At 41.2% G+C, this 20,255-nt stretch overlaps 1 protein-coding gene across 1 annotated transcript in view; it reads right to left on the bottom strand.

The window, feature by feature from the left end:
- CFAP61 (cilia and flagella associated protein 61) overlaps positions 1-20,255 on the bottom strand; it is a 317,571-nt gene that overhangs the window by 160,154 nt on the left and 137,162 nt on the right. Inside the window, exons 14-17 of the mRNA XM_011979531.1 lie at positions 20,002-20,128; positions 16,646-16,723; positions 11,315-11,521; positions 8,185-8,319 (exon numbers count right to left, since the gene is read on the bottom strand). Coding sequence (XP_011834921.1) covers positions 8,185-8,319; positions 11,315-11,521; positions 16,646-16,723; positions 20,002-20,128 — 547 coding nt within the window. The remainder of the gene's footprint in view (positions 1-8,184; positions 8,320-11,314; positions 11,522-16,645; positions 16,724-20,001; positions 20,129-20,255) is intronic.

The following is a 20,255-nucleotide window of genomic DNA, read 5'->3' as shown; positions in this document are numbered from 1 at the left end:
CAGAAGTTGAAACCCCAAAATATTAACAAAGGTAATCAAAAGATAGGAGGAGAGAAGGTTTTACTGATTTTCTCTATTATTTTTTCCTAAAATTTCTACCAAAAACATGTATTGCTTTTGTAATAACATACTTATTTTTAATCAAGGGGAAAAGATATCACTTCTCTAGTCAGTATCCGCAGCTCTAATTGTCCCCTTTGTCATTTTATATCCCCAGCTACTTTAAAATACACAAAGCAAAGCCTCACGTTGGAGCTGCCATTCCTCTCTTCCCCGAAGGCAGATTCTGAAGAAGCCACTTAGCTGCGAAGGCCAGTTTCTGCCCGGGAGCTCAGCTCCACCCGGGAGCCTTGCTAGGATGCAGGCTTTCAGAGCTCTGCGGCAGGCAGCTGATGCGTCCGGAGGCACTTCTGGACCTCTGTGGCATTCATTACCCTGGCTCTGCAGGGAACAGAATGCATTTTTTTTCCTCCTACTGGGTTGTGGCAAGAACCCGATCAGCATCCAGGAAATCCTTAGAATTTTTTTCTTTTCTATTGGAAGCATTGGCAGCTCTTTTTAAGAGCAATAATATTACTAAAGGTGGATCAAACAAAGAACATGCTGGTGTCTTTTAAAAAACAGAAAGTCCCCCATTTTCCTCCTACATTTGGATAGGCATCTTGTTTGCTGCCTGAGCTCTCTTAGATGTCCACACAGGACCACAAGAGGCTGCTGAGTCAGAGAGGGTGAAGCAGGAAAGCTAACAGAGATTTTATTTTAGAAAAATCTCTGCTTTCAAAAGAATTGAAGCAGCATTAGCAGTGTAGTCTCAAATGTGTGTATGAAGCTCTCTTGGAGTGGTGGAAACTCTACTTCTGAAACTGAAAGAACAGTTGAGACGTTGCCCTTCAATGGCCTTGATTTGACCAGCACTTCATCAATTACTAGCCGGAATGCTGAATCTGATCTAAGAATGAAAGAGTGCAAAATAATGCAGTCACTTTGGAAAATAGTTTGGCAGTTCCTCAAAATATTAAACATAGAGTTACCATGTGACCCAGCAGCCCCACTTGTAGGTATAGACACCGCCCCCCAAATGAAAACACATACACCCAAAAACCTGTGTGCACATTTTCATAGCAACATTTCCATCATAGCCAAATAATGGAAAAAACTCAAATGTCATCGACTCATGCATGAAAAAATAAAATATAGTATTATCCACACAATAGGATATTCAACAATAAAAAAGAAATAAAGTACAGACACACACGCTACAATGTGGATGAAACATGCTAAGAAGCCAGTCACAAAATACCGCATAGTATATGGTGCGACTTGTATGAAATGTCCAGAATAGGTAAGTTCATAGAGAGAGTAAGTAGATTACTGGTTGTCTAGGGTTGAGAGGAGAGGGCTGGGAAAGAGAGGAAGTGACTGCCAGTGGGCACAGGTTCCTTTTGGGGGTGATGAAAATGTTCTAAAATTAGATAGTGGTAATGATTGTTCAACTCTGTGAATATACTAAAAACCTTTGAATTGTATAGTTGAAGTGGGTTAATTGTATGGTGTATATATATGATTTATATCACAATGTGAAGCTGTTAAAGACATGGTTGGGGGAAGACAGAGACTGTCCTATAAATATCTGTCCTAGAAAATGAGGATAAGATGTAGCATTGATTCCTGACAACACTAAGATGTTAAGAAGTTACTTTTCCCAATTTCTTCTCTATCATACCCTCAGAGCCTCATCTTGCCCCCTGACCACTGCCCAGTTACTCAACAATTTCCACAGCTTTTGATCATGCCACTAATTCACATCTTATCTCTTCCCTCCACCCACCTCCCACCCCCAAAAATAAACCTTTAGTCACTCATCTGATGGGCACTTACTTGGGTTCTGAAACCACATCCAACATGGAGCTGAATTTTGGGAAATGTATAATGTAGCCTCCATATGGGATCACAATTTTTTTCTTCCTTTCCCAGCAGCTGCCACCATAATTTTGCAACAACAAAGGTTTTTTGTAACAACAAAAATTACAAAGGTTTGTAACAACAAACCCATACAACAGCGAGCTAACTGCAGACAGCCTGATCAGCAGGTGTTCAAAACCTGCCAGCACACTAACCTGGACCCATGTCTGCTCCTTCCTAGCCCAGGTCAGACAGGGTCAGGCTGGTACCAGATCAAACCCAAGAGTGGATCATTCAGCCAAGAGGAAAATTCAAACTGCACTGGGAGAAATCCAATCGTCTGTGGGTCACCTTTTGGTTAAGTACCTGGTGCCAAGGATTTGTGAGGTTCAACAAGATCTATATTGAACCATACTCCTTTTCTGTAGTTTGGTTTTCCTATAATGAGTCATACTAGTACTTTAGACTTTTAGGTAGGAAAGTATGTCTGTGGAAGTTAAAGATAGGAGTTTTGGCAACCAACTGCCTGGGTTTGAAATTCTGTCAATTAAATTGCCTTTGGACAAGTTATTTACTCGCCCTCCTGGCAAGCCTGTTTGCTTTAGGTACACTGAGGCTGGTAATCGCAGTAACTATTTACACGTGCTGATGAGAGGACGAGATGAGAAACTCTATGGGAAGCCTTTAAGCAACAGCTCAAGAAGTAACAGTAATGCAATAGTAGTTGTTTTTAGTACCTTGTAACCTTTCTAAGAGGGAAAAATTAGGACAGTAAGGAGAATAAACACTGGTTTATAAGTCCTTCTGGTGTGTATTTATATACTATTTATATAATATACGCTTATATAATATATAACATATTATATTAAACTAGATAATGTTCAGAGAATTGGAAAGAAATGACCATAGAACTTGTATTGTAGAAAGAAAAAAGCCCACAAAGGAACTTACGTAAATGATTCTAAGAATCTCAGAGAAAAGAGATCACTATACATAGAAGAAAGTACACTTCCCATAGATACTGTAAACACATAGGAACTGGCTGGGAAGTGGCTTGAAGAAGCAAACTGGACTCATGGCGATGATTTAAAGTGGGTTAATTTCATTTCAAGAAAATATTTCTCCCATGGTCACATTAATAATAATTAGAGCATATATGATGCTGAAAAAATACGGGTCTGCATTTTTAGAAACCTCTACCAAAGTGATGGCCCAAGAGCTAAAAATACACCGACCACAAATATAACCAAGGGAAGTCTAACCACTGGCGGTGAAAGTTACCACGTTTAAGGAAGGGGCTGGGAAACAATAAAGCTGGGGAAAATCTAGCAGGTGCTGGGAGAATAATGCAATTTCCTAGGGCAGCAGATGCACAAGTGAAACAGTATCCAGTAACAGTCCATCAGATGGTAATTATAGCTGGACTGGGAAGAACAGCCAGATGAAAAGGGGCAATTCAAAGGGTAACTGAATGCCAGTGAGTGACATCTTCCTGAGAGATCACATACCAGGAAAAAGCAGGGCCATCACTTAGCTCTGAGGGGGAGGGCTTCCATAAACCGTCATTTTTCTTTGTAGAAGGACAAAGGGAAAATGTGGAGAAATGAATGCACAGAATCCAAATGGAGGCCTCCAAAGAATTCATTAGTCGAGATTTAATCAGACCATCGTTAATAAGCAACCAGAAAAAAAAACACAAAAAACCAAGATCACTCTGAAAGTATGATTCCTCAGGAAGGATGAAGGGTTGATTTAGTTCTGAAAATATGTGAGAGAGAGGTGAGTGTTCACGCTATAATTCTATGAACACTATAAACCAAGATGAAGAGCTGAAGTGACTGAAGTGGATGATGGGGAGCATCTATTGATATTGAGGCAATGGCAGGGGCTATTTAAGTTCAAAGCAGGTTTTCTGGAGTGTAATATGACAAATAACACTTACTTAAACTCCCACTCCTGGAAAGGAAGAGGTGCCTTTTTTTCAAACACATTCCCTCTCCAGGAATTCCGCAGAAACAGGTCTGAGCCCAGTGTGGCTATTTCTCCTGAGTTTGGGCTCTTGTCACCTGGAAGGCCAGTACAAGCCCTCTTCCACCCCCAGTTAATACCGAAACTAGACTGGAAGCTCCTTGCAGGTATGCATGGTGACACAGTCATATCTGAATCCCTGTAAAAGGCAGAAAGGAAAGAAAACAGGCTTGTATGTAGACCCACTCTGAAAATAAGTGTAGGGCAGCTTGTTCGGCCGTCTTTAATCAATATAACTGCTAAATTAATTCAGCCCAATTTTGAGTGTTTTCCTGATCGTAATACTCATTCAGGATAAATACTTGAGGGAATGGATGGATACCCCATTTTACATGATGTGATTATTACTCATTGCATGCCTGTATCAAAATCTTGTGTACCCTATAAACATCGATACCTACTGTGTACCAACAAAAATTAAAATTAAAGAAATAAAATAATTTTGTAAAAAATAATAATACACAGGTAGGCCCTGATGAGTCATCTAATAAAAAACTTCCATGAGAATAACTCTCATAATGTAAAAGCATGGGCCAAGATGGCTCATTCAAACTAAGAAAAGAATCTTCCAGGTCTATGATGTCAGTTATGGTCTTGGTCAGGAGAAAGCCCTCTCTCTTACCCATGCATTCACACTGGTTGACTGTGGAGATATTATTACGAATCTTTGAGACCTCATTCTGAAATGTGTGATGAAAATCATTTATGTTTTCTAGGCTCTTTTTTATTACCTGCTGTGGAGTGGGCTGTCAATTAATAGAAACGACGGGGAAGGTGTTGTGTCAGGGACACTGATCGTCCAAACCAGGCAGGAATTAGGAGGGCCTTGAGGTGGGAGCGAGGGCATATTTCCCTGCCATGCAGTGATGAATTTCAATCACTGCTGCCTTGTGCCAGATTCAAATTGGCAACCTACCGAGATGAAATGCTTTCTATCCCATTACTCATGCCTGGAGTGATCTGTTCCCTTGAAGATTGGCTTCCTAGGTGAAAACTAGGGACTGGATGGTCACTCTAAGATGCTTAAAATAGGATAAAAGGTATGAAAGACGAGTGGCCGGCAAGAGAAGTGATATGGACATGGTGAGGGAGCTGAGGGTCTCATATAAACTCGATGCACTGGGAGGGGAAGGGAGGGTGGGAGATGTCAAACCTAAAGGGAAAATTCATTCATTTGGTAATGAGAGTTGCTCAACCTTGCACAGTTTGCTACTGCAATGCTATCGCTCTACTAAGAAAACAATGTCTTGAGGGATATACAGAGATTCTTCCTAAAAATACTCTACTTGGCTCAACTTGTCTCAGATAATCACTCTAAAACATTAAAACTGTCTAAAATGTTAAAAAGAGAAAAATAATTTTAATAATATAATTTAGCATTTTAACTTTTTTTTTTTTTTTTTTTTCGAGGTGGAGTCTCGCTCTGCCGCCCAGGCTGGAGTGCAGTGGCCGGATCTCAGCTCACTGCAAGCTCCGCCTCCCAGGTTCACGCCATTCTCCTGCCTCAGCTTCCCGAGTAGCTGGGACTACAGACGCCGGCCACCGCGCCCGGCTAGTTTTTTTTGTATTTTTTAGTAGAGACGGGGTTTCACCGTGTTAGCCAGGATGGTCTCGATCTCCTGACCTCGTGATTCACCCGTCTCGGCCTCCCAAAGTGCTGGGATTACAGGCTTGAGCCACCGCGCCCGGCCGCATTTTAACTTTTTAATACCGAGGCCCATTCCCTGTGGATTATGGTCTCGATAAATAATCCTGTGATTAAACTTTTAATATGTCTAAAATTTTTTACTGAATCTCGTTTACTAAATCTAAATCTCCATTACAATTTTCTGAAGCTTGAATACAACGAGTAGCAACAAAAGTGCTTCTTAAACAGTCAGAATTCACCTGAGAAATAAGCACAATAGCACGAGCAGCAGGTAACAAGCATCTGTGTTAGAATTCTCCCACCCGTCTGCTAAGTGGCTGCCTTCCTGGACCCTGGGTTTGAACAATCCATCTCTGCTTTGTGCTGAAATACACCAGGGCTCAGGGGTGAGGGGCATAGCTTACTGAGATGACCATGGAAAAGGTTACTCAATGTAAGCAATGGTTTCGGATCATACCAACCTGGGAAGTAGTAATGAGATAATTTTAAATGAAACAAAATGTTATCTCTGACTTTCTCCCCACCTAGAGCTCCAGCTCACCTCAAAATCACTTAACTGAAAATTCTCACAATAGGGTGGGAAGGAGGGGGCAGGTGTGGAACTGCACTTCATATTCATAAAAACGATGCTTCCTGATATCCATGCAGCAACTCTGGACTCCTCTCTCCAGCTCCAGCCAGGCCACCCATGCTGCCAGAGGACTGGCTGAAGGCACAGGAGCCGTGGGCTGCCACTGAAGTATAAGTCTCAGCAATGACTGCAGAAGGTCAGCATCTCTCATCCTGACCCTGATCTGATGCGGAAGCTGCAAAGTTGTACGCCGAGCACATCCATGTACTTCTATGCCCAGCGCTTTCTCCAGAGATCAGTTTGCCTCTGTGGAAACTGTATTTCAGTGCTGGAGACAGCATGTAGCCACTGTCTCTGACCCCAAGTCACTGTCTTTGCACCAAACTTCTGGGTGTTGGCTCTCTTTCCAAAGCAGTCTGTTCCCAGGATCTTCACATGCAGACAGACTGCATGGTGGCCCATCCTAAAGGTCTTCCAGGTGGGCTAGGCACATCTCCTCTCCAGTGCTGTGAACCCTGCTACTTAAGAATATGCCTGTGACCTTCAGATAAAATGATAGGAATCTGGAGTTTGCTTCAAAATGATATAGGAGAAAGGGGACATGGTGGGAGCACAGATGATCCAAAATTAGCAAAGAGTTGCAAATCATTGCAGCTGGGTGCTGAGTGCATGGGAGTTCCAGTGCCACTCAATCTGTGGTCTGGAACAGGTGCCCATGTGCAAACTATTATTAGTCTATGAAGATATGAGTAAGAGAGACCGAGAGAAGCATTCAGAAACTTTTATAGCAAACCAACAGAGTAATGCTATGTCTGTTAAATCTAACAATAAAAGAATTTTGTCTGTCTTTACTTTTTAATCTTGTTTTCCCAGGAATTCACTTTTTACAAAACTATCAGTCTATGACTAATTGCACATTAATTTAAAAAAAAAAAAAGACATGTAGATTGAGAAGTCCTGCTTTATATGATCAGTCTGTACTCACATATAAATTTACAATGATATTAATTTTTGTTATTTTACAAATATAAAGATGAATGTAAGACAAAAAGCTGCCTCTGAGTTGGTCTGATGGAGGTGCCCTCCCCATCCCTCAGTGCACCCGCCAGTAAGACAGGTGCTGGGTGGGGCGATGTCCTTCCCGCAGTGCCGAGCCTGTTGCAAGGTGTTTATTTCAGCATCATCTCCAGCTCTGAGGGGCAGCGCCTTGGGTAAGTGTTTGCAGAGTTTAAACTCACACTTTCCCTTTTTCTCTCTCACAAAGGACAAATGTTAGCCCACTGAGGGATTTTTTTTTTTTTTTTTTTTTACTTAAGTAGAAGAGTATACAAACACTACAAGTCCATATCAGTCAACATAAGAAAATTATGTTTTCCAATTAGGTTATTGAAAAAAACTGTGTGTATGTATACAGGTACATTTGCATTTAAAAGAATATCTAGGTTTGATTTCAGTCCTTTTTCCTGTTCTCACAATAAAAGTGGCCCCTGGCCATTCATTTTAAGGTCAAAAACTCCTGCTGCCCCAGGGCAGCTAATATGCTTCTGTTAATCATCTTGATGCCCCTGGAGGAGGGAGTTAAAGAAACCAGCTTAGACCCGGGGCCCAAACATCTCAAATGCAGCCAGCTCTGTTTTCTCTGTCAGCTTCGTCCTAACAGCGAATGACCACTTAATGCCTTGAAAGCAAAACATCATTGAAAGGGGGAATCTGCTTTTGAGGACAGGGAAAGAAAATGAAAATATGCCGGAGGATGACTCTAGGTCTTTTGTCCTGGGACACAGCAGCCTGAGAGGCATCCCCATGGGATGACCCTGCAGGGTCCTGTGGCTACTGCTTTAGGCTTGCCGGGAAATAACACTTGAGGGAAAGGCCTGCAGGGGAGCCTTCGCAGGGCTCCGCCTGTAAGGGTATGAGCACCAGGTTCTCTGTAATTAAGAAGCAGCCTGCTCCTGTGAAGACAGCACTGCCACCCCATCTGCCAGGCCCGCGGGAGCTGGCACCGCGCCGCCCTGCCTGCCGCCCTGCTACCCACCGGATCCTTGGAGACCGCCTTTGATGGAGCGTTTATGCCAAGCTTTTCCAGAGGATAGACAATCTGTCGTCGTGGTCGCACGGGAACCAAGTAATGAAGGGCAGATGTCAGGGAGTGGGCGTAGGGGTTCTGGAACTGAAAGACAGCAATCTATATTTTAGGGGAGAGAATGTCAGAGAGGCTCAGCACAGATGTCTGCGTACAGCTTTACAAATACAAAACTCTTAACTCGGCCAAGTCAGAGAAGAAAAAAAAAATCAGCAAATAAACAAACATACTCTTCGAGCAGTGGAATGAATTGTAGATAATGCCTGACACTAATGAAGATAATTACGAGAGTAATTACATTACTATCTCTGTGGGAATGACAGATAAACAAGTGGTTTGGTTTATGGGATTTTTCAGTACAAGTATTTTCCCCGGGAGGATATTCTTCTCCATAGTGATCATGCATCAGCTTGATCTGACCCCATTAAGCTGTGTTATCTGCATCCTGTTAACCTTTGTATGTTTGGCACAAGCTGCTTTAAGAAGACACATAGATAAAAATGTCATCCAAGGGGTAACTTAGCAGGGATGTGAAAATTCTGTTTGTAAAAGTCACTCACAGTGACTTCAACTGGACCTCTGTTAAACAATAACAACAACAAAAACTGTTTTGGAACAAAAAGATAAAACTGAGAAGTGAGGGTGGGTGTGGGAGAAGTAGATCATATTATTTACATCTAGACTAATACTAAATTATGAGTTGGATTTATACTTACTGAAATGAACTATGATAAACCATGTCTTAGGGGAATGCTTTATGTATTGATTTTATCCAGTTTTAAAAACTTAGCAGACAAAACCAAACACGGTGATCTTTATTTCTGTCACATTTATAAAATCTTAGGGTTTTGGTGAAATGAAGTAAGGACATTGTAACCATTTAAATCTGAAGAGTCAGACTGTAAAATCAAAACTTTTAATGATACATTTATTGAATTTAAGCTGGAAAGCAAAGAAAGAAAAACAACTGTAGATGCATTTTAATAAATAGATGGTTTACATATGACTTTTTGCAGTTCCAAAAATAACCCCTGGCATTTCTAAGAGCTTCTAAAATGGTTTTCTAATATCCTTCACCACTGAACTTCACACCCTGACTTCGCAAACTGAAAAACAGAACCCTAGCCAGCACCCTGTTTTTATGCCTGAAAGAGCTCTTAATACATGCCTTGACCAGAGAGACAGAGAGAAAACCATCCCCATAATGTGAGCCAAAAAGTTCAACTTTACTGTAGTCAACTGGGGATTTATAGCAGAATTTGGGAATTCTTACTCAAATTATTTGGAACTGCTTCATACACTTGTTTTAAATGAATATGTGAAATCAACTGGAAGTGCAGACTGAGAAGAAATCTGTTTCCAAGCATGTTTTTAGAGGCTATATACAACAGTGTGGAACATATTCCTAATTTCATACTATTGAGGTAAATGTATAAACATTTAATGAAATGCCCAAGGTATTATTTTTATTATGGATGCAAATGGACTTTCTCTAACCCAGCACATCCAGGGAACTTCATGAATAAAAACAAGAAAGTAATATCACATCCTGAAGGTCACAAAATTGGCATTTGGCCAGGCGCAAAGTAAAAGAAAACTGTGCAGGACCAGGATTTCCCAGCAGAACTGTTACCTTCCCATCTCAGTGAGCGCAAAGCTGGGCCATTTCATTGCCATGGTGCTGCATTTTGATAGCAAAAAAAAAAAAAAAAAAAAAAAAGAAGCTAGGGCAGAGTCTACATCTCACTCAAAACCTTTTCTGTTTTTCTTCTTTCTTCCCCATTCCCTCTGGACTTCTCCAAAAGGTTTTCCAAACTTCTCCAAAAGGTTTTTGTTAAATAAAATACACTGGCGAGATTATTGCTATGTGTATGTACTAACACACTTTAGATTGTTTAATAAATAGACATGTTAATAATAAGGCATTTTGAGATCTCTTAGCTCCCTTTTGCTGATAAGAAGAAATGAGACAATGTCAAAGACTCTAGGCAGAATATGGGAAAGTTTGAGTTCATGAGTGGAATCTTATGGGGCAACTTCCACCTGCTCTAGTGGTTGAATCCCTTCACCCCAAGTCTACATCAAGTTGAGGACCAATGTTGTCAGTGACTGAGAGACCAATTTGCAGGAAAAAACCCTTGGGAATCTAGCTTGAAAACGCCCTTGCCTATGGAACAACCAGACACCTTATATGAGTGTGTGAGTGTGTGTGTGTGTGTGTGGGGGGGGGGGGTGAGTATATGTGTGAATGCATGAGTGTGTGTGAGAGTGTGGTATATGTGCATGAATGTATGAGAATGCGTGGGGTGTCTGTGTGTGTGTGTTTGTGTTTGTGACTCTTCTAGGCAATGGGGATATAGCTTTGAACAAGACAGATAAAAGCATGGCTGTGTTCATGGCAAAATTGATAACTTCAGTTGGTGGTGAGTGCTGTGAGGAACACTAAAGTGGGATGGGACGTATGCAAGTAAGATGGAGGGTGTGTGATCTGTGCATGCACATACACACCATGTATACACATCAGATTCGTGTCTATTACCACAGTATTACTCCATGCAAGTATGGCAAGTGTTACACGGGGTTACATCGGCATCAGGTATCTCCACACTTTCTCTCCATCACCTACTGGGGGTGTGTACAGTGCTTGTTTGGAATGCTGGGATAGCACACCAGTCTTCTAAAATAGAATTAATTTATTCTATGGAATCATCACTGAAATGTTCTTTGCTTGAAGGAATGAATAGGATCATGTTGGTGCTGCACTCGTGCATCATAAAAAATTATTAGATTTTCACGTCTCTTAGAGCATTTTTGCATGGTTTTCAGTCTCTGTTTTGTCAATATAGAAAAGCCAACATATTTTACTACCAATGATATTAGTTGTGATTGTGTCAGAAATTCGAAGCCTACAGAATGTCACTGTAGTCTATGAAAAAGGCAAAACTAAATATGGCCATTGGAAATTCAGACCCATGTTATCATCAAAACCCATCATGAGAGGAATGAATAAAATGTGGCACACAACACCAACAACACTGTGAACACTGACCTGCTGGGAAAGGGAATTGCACCATTCTCTCACCTTGCCTTCTCTGGATTTTGGGTAAACAGGGTAGTAGAGACAGGATTTAAAGCCTAAACGCAGGATCTCCTTCAGAAAGAACTTGGTGTAGTGCCGGAAAATGGGGTTGAGGGCAAAGTGATGCATGTGCCCGTGTTCTTCGCGCTGGTGGTGACTGAAGTAGATGAAATCTTCAATGTTGTAATGTGACCGTATGTACTCAATGTCCTACAGAAGAGACAGAAGGGATGGTTTCTACAAGCATTTTAAACAAATGGCATGCATTTTGTGATAAATATCTTTTAAAAATTACTTTAGGTATGACAGTAAGAAATGTGTTTTTCTCTTCTATATTTGCCACCTCATCTTCACGGTAAATTTTTTAAATTAGAAATTACATTTCCTGAGAGCTAGTTGTTCTGATGGATTGTCTTTGGGGGATGGCAGCAGAGCTTGTAATGTGCTCCTTCCACACCCATGGTTGCTATCAACTCAGAGAGCCCCGAGTCTCTGCCGTTGGCCAAGCGGCAGGACAGCAGCTCCATACCACTCAGGCAAAGTGAGCACAAGCCAGTCAGCGCAAGAGACCAAGCCCATGGGAAATTAGGGAGTCAGGCAGACAGAGCCACTCGTGTTCTCTGATGTGTTACCATTCACCTGTTAGTGTGGAAATGTGTCACCCCCAAGTCACACACTTTGTTTTGTTTTGCTTTTCTTCATTTGAGACAGAGTCTCACTCTGTCACCCACGCTGGAATGCCCCGGCGTGATCTTCGCTCACTGCAACCTTTGCCTCCTGGGTTCAAGAGATCCTCCCATCTCAGCCTCCCAACCAGCTGGGATTTCAGACGCCCACCATCATGCCTGGCTAATTTTTTTTTAGTTTTAGTAGAGATGGGGTTTCACCATGTTTGGCCAGGCAGGTCTTAAACTCCGGACCTCAAGTGATCTGCCCGCCTTGGCCTCCCAAAGTGCTAAAATTACAGGTGCGAGTCACCATGCCTGGCCCCAAGCCATACACTTTGATTACATGTATGGCTGGCTGGCCTACAATAAAACTGCATAATTGGGCCTTATCCCTGTGCACTTCTTAAACCTTCTATCCCCCTTGATGTGTAATATTTTTACAGTGGAAGGTAATTTAAAGAATTGATGAGTGTCTTCCCATGTAAAGAAAATATCAGGCACACTGCTCTTGTTTCCACAGGTCTGGTTCTGGTTCTCCCTCTGTGCCCACACTGCACTGGGATCCCAGGTCTCCTTCATGCTAACTGTGCCCTGGGCCAGCCTGTCCTGTGTCACCTCCCAGCAGTGCACACTGTCAGGAGCATGGCAGGAGGGGAACACTCCAAGGTGGGTGTGACTCTTTGATGACAGCAGCAGTAAATGCACCCAAAACGCAGGAAAAATCAAATCATATGCAGGTTGCAAAACACCAACTTATATTTCTCCTTGTTTTCCACAGTAAAATTATTTTAAAAGCCTACTTTCAAGAACAGAAATTGGAGAATGCAAGGCCCCTGATGTGTTCTGTGATCAGCAAGGCTGGCACCAGCAAATCCATGAAAACTGTGGCATCTGTGGCCAAGCTTCTCGAGGTCCCCTGCCTTTCCAGCTTTTGTCACAAAGCACAGAGGAAACAGAGCTCAGGGTAACCGGGCCAGTGGTGGTACCCTAGGGCAGTTCTGGCAACCTTTCAATCTGCATTGACCCTGCAATGGCCTTTATACTATAAGACTTTTCTTTAATTACCAAGGAGGCATCCCTCATTATAAAATAAAATGAGTGATAAGTATAGGACTGAGAAATCATTGAAAAACAAAAAGCCAACAGAGGTTATTAGCCCAAAACAGCAGATGGGCCATGTGCATCTAATTTTCTTCCCATCCCAAATCCCTTAAAATAACAACAAAAATTATTTTTGGTGTAATGAGAGCATAATGGAAGACAAAAACGTTAGGCAGTTTTACATTGGAAGGAAACCCTACCACTAGGTGAAACCTTCTTACCTTGGGTCACCTGGAGTCCCTGCCTGTCGGCTGGTACTCCATTCAAGCACACAAGGGGAAGCCAGACACTGCCATACCCTCCCAATCAGACAGAGGGACGGTGGCACTACCAGTGACAGGGGAGACGCCATGGAGAAACATACAAGCACAACTGTCAAGGGTACCCATGCCAGCCACTCAAACTGATCATTTATTCTTTCACTCATGACAAGGACAGACTTTTGAGGAAAACTGACAAATAAAAAAAGACCAGCATAGAGAAACATACAACTTACTACAGAGAAGACAAATTATTCAGGAAATAGCAGAGAATTAAAAAAAGTTCTACAGAGTGTACTCAGAGAGATCAAAAAGGATCTTGCATGTAATAAACAAGCTGGTACCAAAAAGGAACAATGAGAGAACAAGAGACTTGGAAGTTAAATAGATGAACTCTGAAATAAAGATTCCAATAGAGTACTTGGGTAATAGAATAAACACAGCTGAAGAATTAGAGATTTGGAAGACAAAATTGAGGAAATCTAAAATGATGAGTAAAATGTAACATATATATGTTTAGAGACATTGAAGAATCAATTCAAAAGATCTAATATCCATCTAAAAAAGAATTTAAGAAAAGGAGAATGGAGAAAATGGAGGAGAAGAAATAATTAATGAAATCATAGAAGAAAAATTGCCAACAGAGACATAAGATACTTCTTGGCAAAATTTCAGAATTCCAGAGACAAAAAGAAAATTTAATGAGAAAGAAAGCAAACAAACACACATTTATTCATAAAAGATCAAGAATCAGGTTGGTATCAGATTATATTTTATCAATGACATTAGATACTGGAAGACAACAATCTGATGAGAAATAATTAGAATGAGGCTGGCGCAGATGGCTGATGCCTGTAATCCCAGCATTTTGGGAGCTTGAGCGGGGGCAGATCACCTGAGGTCAAGAGTTCAAGACCAGACTGGCCAACACGGTGAAACCCCATCTCTACAAAAAATACAAAAATTAGCCGTGTGTGGTGGTGCACACCTGTAATTCCAGCTACTCAGGAGGCTGAGGCAAGAGAATTGCTTGAACCCGGGAGGCAGAGGCTGCAGTGAGCCGAGATTGCATCACTGCACTCCAGCCTGGGGGACAGAGCAAGACTCTATTTCCATAATAATAATAATAATAATTTGAATGAGAATTCTACACACAGCCAAATGAGTATACAAGTAGGAGGACCAATGAAAATTTCTCATATCTGTGTGGATGCAGGGACCTTACTACCCAACACCGTCTCTAAAAGAATAACTAACTCCAAGAAATATGAGATCAAAAAGAGGAGTAAATCTAAGAAAGAGAAAAGTGTGCAATATATTAAAGAAATAAAGCCATGTGAACATCTCGATGTCAAAAACACATTTGATAAAATTCAACACTCATCCATAATAAAAACTTTTAATAAGATAGAGAAGAAAATTTCCCTTACTTGTTAAGGGATATGTATCAGAAACCTACAGCCACGATTATGCTAAATGGAGGAAAGTAGAGAATCATTCCATTAAAATCAAAAACACCAGAGAGGCAGGTATTACTAACACTATTACTCAATGTTGTTCTATCCATACACTAAAACTGGAAAAAGACTAAAGGTATAAATATTGAAAAGGAAGGTGTAGCAGGTTCTCTTATCCAAAGAATCCTAAGATGACCACCAGGACAGTACCTGTCATCCCACATCCCTCATGCTCTTCTGCAAAGTGACTCTGCCACACCCCCATTGAGAGAAGTCCGCCTCCACCCCTTGTGTCTGAGCGTGCCCTCTAACTGCTCTGACCAGTAGAATAGGGTAGAGGTGATGCTGTGGCAGAAAAGAGAATCAGCTGAAAAACTTTCCAAGCTCAAAGATATTTCATAAAGGTGACTGAATACAAGATAAAAATACAAACACTAGTAGTTTTCCCATACACAAGACAAACATTTAGAAAATATGAGAAAAAGTGTATACTTAGAATACCAAGAGAAATCATAAAACATGTAGAAATAAATGATCAATGTCTAGAACTGTGTCAGGTCAGGGTCTCAGCAGGAAACAGTATGATCAGATAAGGATAATTGGAGGCGGGTTTAACAAAGGAAATATTTACAAGGATGGGGCAGGTGTAAGAAGATAAGTAGGGACTGTGCCACAGCAACTGCAAGCTATTCCCACCCTAAGAGGGTGGCACAGGAGGAGGGCTGGTTATAGGAATCCAAAAGGAGAGCATCATGAAGAGGCTGCCTTGAAACGTCAGGGAACTCAGTGGAGATCAGCCTGCTGAGGCATCAGACATCACTGTCCCCTCCTCCTTCTGTCAGGGTTCTCCATCCACCAAACCCAACGGGCAGCCAAAAGGCAAAGGCACTCATAATGCTGTGCCCATCGGTCAGGCTCCCTGGGACAGAACAGGGTGGAGAAAGGTGGAGAGTGGACTCACAGGACAAACAAAAACCCGTATGGCACAAAACATGATGCAAAGAAAACCACATGAAAGAAGCCACAAAACGTTTCTGAAGAACCCAAAAAGTTAAACAACAACAACATAGAAAGCCATGATCCATGATCCTAGCAGGGAAGTCTCTATATTTTAATGTCAATTCCACCTAAATTGTTCTATAGAATTCACACAGGTACAACTATATTAATAATAAGCATTACAAGGTTTGGGAGAGGAAATAGCCAAGAAAAAAAAATAAGAAAATTTAGAAGACACCAAATGAGAAAACACTCCTCCACTAGATATAAAAGCACATGATAATGCAATAGGTATCAACAGATAAATCCATGGAAAAGGAGAGTTTAAAAATCGACATAGGCATATAGAAATTTAATAAACGTAAAAGCAGCATTTTAAAATCAAAAGGGAAAGAATGGACTATTCAGTAATAAATGCTTTGAAATAGCTGGCTGTGCACTGGGAAAAAATAAAATGACATTTCCATTTGACATACACACACATATATGATATATGTAACAAGTGCAAAGAAGAATGCTGGAAAGATAAATGCATCACTACAGTAGTAATACTTCGGGGAGAGTAATGGAATATATCAATATGTGTATAGGTAGTGGAAAGTTATCTGAGTTTTTAGGGTGAGAATGTTTTCATGTAGTCTTTGTAATATATTAAATATTGTGAACTGCAAAAAAATGGAGAATTGCAAGTTCTCCAAGTGGGACAGAGGGAGATGATGATGATATCCATCAGAAAAAGGAGGCATTCACATTAAATAAGTAAAAGTACAACTCCAAAAGGGGCATTTGGGCTAATTCATGATATAGCAAGGCACAATCAAAGAAATTAATATCCACTTCACAATTTACCATTTCATTTCTGATCACTGCAATACCAACTATTTGTTCCGCAACTTCAGCTACAAATGCCTGCAGCAGTGTTCCATCCTGAAAAGATAAGCATATATTTTAAGACCCTTAAAAGTACGGCTATGAATATTTCTGTAAGCAGGCAACAGTGGGTCTTAACCACGTTCACATAACAACAACAACAACAACAACAGAACAAGCATCTATCAACACCTACTTTGGGTCAGGTAGTAAGTTAAACGCCCTCCCTATGTCCACTGGATCCTCACACCAACCCCATGAGATATTATTATTATTATTGTTATTATTATTATCAGTTTTGAGATGGAGTTTTGCTCTTGTTGCCCAGGCTCGAGTGCAATGGCATGATCTTGGCTCACTGCAGACTCCGCCTCCGGGGTTCAAGCAATTCTTGTGCCTCAGCCTCCCAAGCAACTGGGACTACAGTCGCTCAGCTAACTTTTGTATTTCCAGTAGAGACGAGGTTACACCACGTTGCCCAGGGTGGTCTTGAACTCCTGGCCTGAAAGAATCCACACACCTCGGGCTCCCAAAGTGCTAGGATTGCAGGCGTGAGTCACCACACCCGGCCTCAGGGTTGAGACTTAATAAAGTTAATAATTTTACTGCTTCATCAAGGATATTCCTTAGTGAAACCAGCTTTTCCTTTCCTTTTTCTTTAATTGACATACTTGTAGATTTACATGCAGTGTAAGAAATAAAACAGAAATTTCTTATACACGTTGTTCAGTATCCCCTAATGATAACATTTTGCATAACCATAGTATAATACTACAAGCAGGAAACCAACTGTTACAATTTTGTGTGTGTGTGTGTGTGTGTGTGGTGTATGAAGTTTCACATGATTTCATCACCTCTATAGGTTTATGTATCCACCACTGTAGTCAGAATATTGAAGAATTCTAATACCACAAAATCCCTTGAGTTGTCCCCTCTGTCCCCATCCTCCCCACATCCTTAACCTCTGGCATCAAATAACCTGTTCTCCATTTCTAAAATATTATCACTTCAAAGTGTCATATAAATGGAACTCTAGAGGATATAACCTGTAGGGGTTAGCTTTTTCCCCACTCAGTATAATTCTCTGGAGATTTATCCAAGCCGATACATGTATCAAGAGTTCATTTCTTTCATTGCTTAGTAATATTCCATGGCATGATGTTCCACAGTGTGTTTAACCATTCATCTGTTGAAGGATATCTGGGCTGACAATAGCTGCTATGAACATTAGTGTAAAGTCTTCGTTTCTCTGGATCAAATGCCCGCAAGTGCAATTGTTACACCATAAGATAGTTGCAGTTTTAGTTTTTAAATAAACAGCCAAGGCTGGGCATGGTGGCTCACACCTGTAATCCCAGCACTTTGGGAGGCTGAGGCAGGCAGATCACTTGACACCAGGAGTTCGAGACCAGCCTGGCCAATGTGGTGAAACCCCGTCTCTACTAAAAATACAAAAACTATAGGCGGGCACCTGTAATCCCAGCTACTCATGAGGCTGAGGCAGGAGAATCACTTGAACCCGGGAAGCGGAGGTTGCAGTGAGCCAAGATCGCGCCATTGCACTCCAGCCTGGGTGACAAGAGTGAGACTCTGTCTCAAAATAAACAAATAAATAAAAATAAAAATAAAAAATTAAACAGCCAAAATATTTTCCAGAGTGGCCACACCGTTCTACATTCCCACTAGCAACACTAGAGATCCAGTTTCCCCACATCCTCGCCAGCATTTAGCAACTAGTGGCATCACTGTTTTTTGTTTCAGTCATTCTGATGGCTTTGCAGGGATATTCCACTGTGGTTTGCTCTTTCGGTAGTTACTGGGATGACGGTGAAGAACACCAGGACCACTAGGACATTTGCTGCCACTTCTGTGACCTACTCTGAGGTGGCACTGGCTTCACCCACCATTGCTATTGCTTTTGCATCATAAGTACAGATCTCAACACAGTGAAAAATGAATAAAACAGTTTTTACCTTGCAGACTCCCAGAAAATCCATGTTTCAGAGGCCCCCAAGGTTCTTTAGGCCACACTTTGAGAACCAGGGCTTGACCTCATACCACTTAGAGGGCCAGGAGGGAAGGAGCAAAAAATGAAGAAACAAAGAGTCCAAGACAAACCAAAGCAAATACCATGTGCTGAAGGGAAGTTGTATTTTAGTTTACTCTGATGCCTTTGTAAATAGTGAACATTTGTATATACACCATTATGTTTAGGTGTTTGGTGTCTTCCTTCTGATGACTTAAAAATTAACTAAAAGGTTTTTTTCCAAAAGAATGAATAACTGGAACTCCCCAAATGACCTCAACAGTAGAATGAAGACATAAATGGTGGTATATTCATGCCACAAAATACTTCATGCTATAATATGAATGACTCTTACAAACATATTGCTGAGCAAAAGAAACTTGATATCAGAAAACAAGTGGTATGATTCCATTTATGCAGAGTTCAAAAATAGGCATAGCCAATCTCTGATCTTAGAAGCGAGGTGGTATTAACTTAGGGAAAGGCCTGAGTAGAGGCATTGGGGAACTTCCGGCAGGCTGTGGTTAGTCCGTTTCTTAAAATGTGCTGGTTACATGGTGTATGCAAATTGTGAAATCCACCACACTGTTTATTGGTTATACCTCAATAAATTTTGTTCAAAATAAAATGTATCAAAAAAGTGACTATACACAATATTCTTTAACTATCTGCATCTTTCCATGTGTAGTTAGATTAACTGGCATGGCCCTTAAGATAGCAGTATTAATTTATAGACTGCCATAAGCCTGACTTTTGCCATAGCACATACATGCATTACTACACTAGAAAGAGAACCCAACACTTATCATGCAGGATCTTTCCCAGACCATGTAATCCTGGGGGATGCAGCCAGCTCAACAAAAGGGTCTGGTCAGACTCATCATTCAATAGGCTCAAATAGGGTCCCACTACCCTCAATCTGGTACCCAGTGCTGCTGAGGTGGGCACCAGATACCCATGGATTCCTAAGCTACCCTTCCCTAACCACGGTCATACTGTATCTACCTATCCCAAAAAATAGGATCTATCTCATTTTGATATGATTGTTTGGATCAAGTCCAAATTTTCTATCTTCATGAGAAGGATTTTGGGTGTCTGATCCCTCTGGGGGATCCCCACTGAGAATGGTCGCACTTTCTTAAGTCCCAGTCTCCATGGTTTCCTCTTCTGCTCCCATCTTCTAACTCTATCTCCACTGCCCCCTGCCATATGATTTTCCAACTCAGATCCAAGGAAGTTTCAGGGCTGAATCTACATGGGTCATCACAATGGTCCCATATCCTGAGGTCTGGTTATATCACGTACTTACAGGGTCTTTGCGAGCCTTGTTGTAACGGTCTAAGTCCTCCAATATGCTTTTATTCAACATGAGGGTGCTGACAAGATTTTCCACACCAGGAGTATCCAAGAAAGTGGCAAATCTTATATGAATGGACCTGGGTAAGGAGAGGAATATATTTTTAAGTTAAAGTACTAAATATGTATTCCCCCACAAATGGAGACAGAATTGTAACATATCACACTTATATAAAATAATATCCAGTAAAGTATGTTTATATAACA

This window comes from Mandrillus leucophaeus, unplaced genomic scaffold (assembly GCF_000951045.1).
Source record: "Mandrillus leucophaeus isolate KB7577 unplaced genomic scaffold, Mleu.le_1.0 Scaffold202, whole genome shotgun sequence".
Classification (NCBI taxonomy): Eukaryota; Metazoa; Chordata; class Mammalia; order Primates; family Cercopithecidae; genus Mandrillus; species Mandrillus leucophaeus.
Note: the sequence above shows the minus strand (reverse complement) of the source record. Positions and strands in the feature narration are given on the sequence as shown.